We start from the raw sequence: 6,000 nt of genomic DNA on the forward strand, positions 1-6,000 counted from the left end.
AATAACAACATCAACCATCCAAATCAGAACGGAGAAACAAATTGTGTAATTCAATAACCGTGAATTTGTCTTGCACGTACACACTAAAGATGTAGTCTATTATACCATTGTTCTTTTGAATCTATCGCTCAAGATAAATGAAAGGTCACCAGAAGTCACAATTCTTAGATCGGCATGGTGGTCGTCATACTTTGTGCAAACATTAAAGAAATAACTAAGATCTGTAACTTGGCGTTTCTTTAGCGACGTTCAGTTTTGTTCAATAAAAGCAGAAAAGTCTCTTGGCATGTCTATTGATGAAGAGAACACGCACAGACTATACAAGTTTTCATTATCTCCAAATCGAGCCAAAAAATAACTGACATACTGAGTCTTGGTTTGGGTTCACATCCCCTCAGAAGGTTACAGAAGCGACGATTATTTGCTCGGTCTCACTGTGCTGCAGTTTTTAAACAAAGTAGGTCCATTCCAGATTTAATCTACATTTACACATTGGACAGATGCTTCTACAATGCATGTAAGGTATGGATTGTTTTTATTGCGATATGTGCTTGGGGAGGGGATGCATAAAAATCGAAAACTAAAAAAAAACAATTACGTAGGTCTTCACATCAGTGAAGAGTAGGGAGAGGAGAGCAATCCACGTGTCTAATGTCTCCTATGCGGTGAAACAAACCAGCAGCTATGTATGTGGAATTACTTTGTTGTATTCAGACATTGTTTTTATGTCATAGAAAATTATAATAGTCAAATGTACACAACACTTTAAATGAGTGAAAATGGTCAATGCCTGTGTTTACTCACTATCCTGTGAGATGTAGTCAAAGGCAATTACACTCGTTCACATCTAAATGTACCAATTGTGCAGAAAACCTTGTTTATTGTCATCTTCAATGCCAAAATAACCCCTGAACACCGCGGTAATGTCTTACCTGCTCCGGAGTTTCTGTGCGTTCCAGGCCCCGCGTGTCTGTGGCTTCCCGGGGAGAGCACGCTCCCGGTCGGGCGCAGGTTTTCCGTGTGTCCGTAAGCAGCTCCGTGCTGCTGCTGCTGCTGCTGTTGGTGATGGTAGAGAGGGTGGTGGTGGTGGTGGTGGTGGTTCATTCCTCCAGCGGGACTCAAAGCGCCACCGCCGCTCCCAACGTTAGCGTTCGTGTTAGATAACCCACCGTGGTAATATCCAGACCGTGATCGCGATCGAGTCCTGGGGGGCTCCATAGATACCGGGTGGGGGTGATGGTGATGATGGTGGTGGTGGTGGAAAGGAGACGTGGGTGGGGAAAGAGACGCCGCGGACGAGCTCTCGAGCGCTCCGGAGAGTCTAGCGCCGCCCAGGTTGCGCCCCCCTTCCGGACCCCCGTATTCCGCTGGCCGGGCCCCGGCGTCCTCGCATAAATCAGATCGCTTGGGGACGGGGTCCGGGGAACAGACGCAGGGCTCTCGAGACGCTGAATGACCAGTAGCGGCGATTGGCATTTCCTTTCGGCGTATTATGTTATTCCCTCTCTCCGATCCCACGCCAGAAAACACGTACAGACACACTGTTTAAAAACAGTTAAAATAATCAACTTTCACACATGGATTATTAGATATTTCAATTCACACATTTCGGATAGGTTTGAACCGTTTTAAAACCCCGTAATAAAACGACGACTTTTCTTCAAGACAAGTGTAATAACTTGAATTAAAAAAAACACAAAATCAACTTGCTGCGCACTACACCGAACACAACGCACGTGTGTTATGTTTATTTTGAATAAAGTATATAATCAATGAATACAATACAAGACGGAGCAGCTAGTGATTAGACACTTCCGCGAAGCGCTAGCGTTAGCTCACAGCTACACACAAACACACATTATATTGACTCTTTTCTACTCACCTAACACACCTAACAAACGCACGCACTTCTTCACAATCCGCAGTATTCACATACACCGTGTCGGACCGATTTAGATCACATTTAGAGTTAAACCACGTAAACGTATTAGCTCGGGTTAGCAGTGAATGTCGCGCTGGCTTTAGTCCACCATCTGCCTAACGTTACAGTCTCACAAAACTACCAACAATAAAACCCCGGTGGTGCTTTAAAACCTCAGGGCCACGTTCCCTGACCAGGCCGCTCGTCGCTGGTAAATACGACTGGGTTATGGTCTATGTTCGCGTTCATAAAGTCTGTTTTGCGGCGATCGGGACGCGCTGGCAGGGAAGCGCTGAAGCTTTCTAAAGTCCCTAATTATATTTACATCAGTGGAAAAACGGCGAAAATAGCTACGTTTTCCACTCAAACCGATCAAACGAGCACATATACGTACAAACTCTGAAATGAAATGCGTAACTCACCCGGACCTGAGCGAAGTTGTGTGTTACGAAGTGTTTTTTTTGAGAGCTGATATTTTGGCGTCCTGTTCCTTCGCTCAGACGGTGTCAGTGAGAAATAATGTGACAGACCATCAGCGCGATTTCACAGCTTCAGCGCTACAGACCAAAGCAGCCGAGCACAGAGCGACAGAGTTCAGCGTGGCTCCGTGTAGGCGCGTAACACTATCAGGACCCTTAAAAAAATTGAAATTCTCGTTTGTCCTTATTTGCAACCTTTTTCTACACTGTATTGCTTTTTATTTGATTTCAATTCAAAGATAAACACTCTCCATCAGTAGGAAATCTTTTAATCAGTATTCATCCGAAATCAGAAAGATGTTTTATGACTAACTCTAGCTCAGTGCTCTCCAACGCAGTGCCCGTGGGCACCTGGTAGCCCGCATGAACTCTGTAAGGTGCCCGCTAAACACCGGGCTCAACAATAATGCTCGAGACAGTTGACAAATCTGTGACTAAACCGATCAGCCAAGTTCTACATCATCATGAACGTTTATTATTAGCAAGTGTTATAAGCTTTAATATATTCAAGAGCAAAAATATCTGAAAGAAAACTGATTTTGGTTCTGTGAGCCTAAAAATAAGGCTTCACATGTTTAAAGTTTGAAAGTATGTTATCAACAAGTAGCCCTCTAGAGGACTTTAAGCCCTCGCTTACAAAAAGGTTGGAGACCCCTGCTCTTTTACCTACCATTTTCTTATACACTGTATTCTTTAAGGTGTATTTGTGTACATAGTTTGTGTTTGTGTTGTCTAATGTATACATTGTCAATTCCATTTTTTCAATTAGCAGAGGCTTTTATCCAAAGCATCTTTCAAGTGAGCCAGCATCCAACATTTTGTCTAATGAGCTAACAATAATTATAGTCAACAAAGCAGTTAAACGTGTATGGCTAAAGTTGACGTTTGGGAAATATAAAGACATAGAAGAGTATTTAAATGAATAAACAAAGGTAGATTGTGGAAAGTGAATATGGAACAGGTTTTTCTTCAAGGTTGTGATAGACACCCCGGTGGAGGCTGGCATATCATTTCACCAGAGAGGAAAAGAATGGGATTAACATTTTTATCAAGTGATAGGTGCCACGTTGTAATGGAACAATAAAGTGTTGTTCATTTACAAAGCGTAAGTGGTAAAAGAGGATGTAAACATGCAGGAGTGTGGAACGGACGGTTTTGTTGCCATCCCTGGTGTGGCGAATGAATAAAACAATACAAATTCAATATAAATAAATCAAATGTTTGCCATTAAGACACTTACAAGATTTCTTTATGACTTAATAGTGTTGTTCTGCTGGTTCCATGTGCTTGAAAAGAACCCAACACATTGGCAGTAGTCACCCACAAGACCATTCCATACCATTCACATTGCAATATGGTATATTCCCACTATAATCATTAAATCTATTAGAATTTCTACATTGGCTTGTATTTTTAACATGAGATTTATTCTGTAAACTACTTTGAGCAACCACTTCGCCGTCGCCATATACAATAAAGTTGATGCTCTAGAATCGATCGATCGATCGTGTTTCCGTTGCTTTGGTCTAGCCGGAGCATTGAAGGGAATGCAAACTAGAGATGCGCTGCTGAAGGGGAAACGCGTGAATAATTTACAAATGTTAGCTGCTTCTACGATTAAGACCGACTACACAGGCGAACTGCCACCTCGAACTTAAATATCTAATTTTTGTTTATGTGAATATTTGATTTGTTTCGTCTGGGCGATTCCGAGGATAGGTAGGTAACATTTGGCCATTCTCCGGGGCTTGTTGGACATTTAAATATGACCACGCCCCCCAGTTGGCCAGTGCCAATGGTGTGCTGGAGATCGACCAAGACATCAAAAAAAGATTCAGTGAAATTGAACAAAGTATTCTGTTTGTTCAGGTGACACTGTTCTGGATTAGTTTCCCACTTTCCTGGATTATTTATTTAACCTTTATTTGGGCAATAGTTCAATTCCGAAATTTTTATCAGGAGGGCCAATTGCATTTGCTATAATGTGTCACATAGGAGCTGTGATGCTAAGTGTGTGTGTCCCATCTGATAATCCCACCTTGACACACTGCTTTTATCTCATTTCCTTTTGAAAACACACACACATATCATATGTACCACAAAGGACATTTATAATGTGCTATTTAGTCACGTCTACCTTTTTATTTCTACACAACACTCGTAAGGTCTTTTCCAGTTACATTAAGACTTGAACAGCAATCATATACTTATATAGGAGGCATATTCTGTAGTGAGAAACTGGGCGAGAGATGGCCGCAAGAGGGGCTGCTATGAAAGGAAATATGGGGGAGTGATAGGGATGGGGGGATGGGGTGAGAAAAGGGACGGGGGTGGGGAGGTGTGTATGTGTTTGGGGGGGGGCACTCCTGATATGTCCTCTTATTGGTTTGTTCAAACGGTGGGGGAGGGGCACCAAGCACCAGCTGTATGAGGAGAGAGAGGAGAAACAAAGGGAGTGATGGGAGGGGGGCTTCGACAGCGTACATTTCCTCCACACTAATATTCAGGGATAATTAGAATTCGAGACGATAATTTAAAAAGCTGATATGGTGAGAATTAAAAATTAAAGCAAGCCGCCGCAATTTCATACCCCCAAAAATGCTTTTTTAACAATACAACACTTTAAAAAAAATAGTTTTATAAATGTTTCACATATAGGACAATTGAATATATTGTGTTTTACTCAAAACCGAGTCTCACCACTCTTCCTTAACCTTGACCAGGCAGATTTGACCAATCAAGGGGTCCTTGTAATGCAGTGAAACGCATATCAACCTTAGCCAGAGGAAGCTGTGCTTTGCATTATTTATTTAAAGGACAAAGGAAATACTGGAATCTGCTAAAACCAGTGTGACTAGTCCCGAAAAGAGAGAGGGAGAGGACCGAGCGAAAAAAAGAAGGAAAAAACACAGGAAATGAGAGAGGGAGAAGGGAGGAGAGCTTCGGCCTCCTTGTGCATAAGCCAAACCAAATCGGAGGGAATTGGCATTGGCCGCTTAGCTTGTGAACCAGGAAAAAACTACGAGACTGAAGATTGAAGAGAAATGCCAAGAATGCAAAGGCAAGAATCAACACATTTAGGTGTCTTCGGTTCTGGTGGCTGTCTTTCTCGTTCTCGCCCTTCTGAATGCGATTATAAATCAGTGTGCTTTCACACTGAAATTCGTTTTTGATTAAGACTTTGTTTCATCAGCAGTAATTTGTGGTAGACCTGGATTTAATCACCTCTGCCGGCCTTGTAAATGTGTCTACCAAACCTAGAACCGACTTTTTTTTTACTGTTTCTTCACAAATAAGCAATACATGCTGGTATGGCAGCTGTGGTGTCTTTAATCTGTCTTTAAATATAGTAAGACATGCACCAGTTGGTTGGAGCGATGAGTCTACAGATTTGATCCCTGTGGTGTCTTTTAAACAGCTAGAAGCAGGGCTGGACTGGTAATCTGGCATACCGGGCAAATGCCCGGTGGGCCGACGCACTTGGGGGCCGGTTGATATAAAAAAAAAATTGTTTTATTTGCCAACGACCGGCCCATAAAGCAGGGACAGCGGCCCATTGGTTCATTATCCATACTGACACTGGGCTGGCCCAATCATCTC

The 6,000-nt window shown here is 42.6% G+C and overlaps 1 protein-coding gene across 2 annotated transcripts in view; it reads right to left on the minus strand.

The window, feature by feature from the left end:
* Positions 1–2,441, minus strand: part of rnf38 (ring finger protein 38) — a 28,736-nt gene extending 26,295 nt beyond the window's left edge. Inside the window, exons 1-2 of one of the 2 annotated variants that reach the window (XM_079463138.1) lie at positions 2,344–2,441; positions 933–1,541 (exon numbers count right to left, since the gene is read on the minus strand). In XM_079463138.1, the coding sequence (XP_079319264.1) occupies positions 933–1,476 (544 nt within the window). In that variant the 5' untranslated portion in view covers positions 1,477–1,541; positions 2,344–2,441. The remainder of the gene's footprint in view (positions 1–932; positions 1,542–2,343) is intronic. The other variant, XM_079463139.1, reaches the window with a different exon arrangement.
* Positions 2,442–6,000: the final 3,559 nt, after the last annotated feature.

Source organism: Barbatula barbatula (assembly GCF_947034865.1).
Source record: "Barbatula barbatula genome assembly, chromosome: 8".
In the NCBI taxonomy this organism is placed as follows: domain Eukaryota; kingdom Metazoa; phylum Chordata; class Actinopteri; order Cypriniformes; family Nemacheilidae; genus Barbatula; species Barbatula barbatula.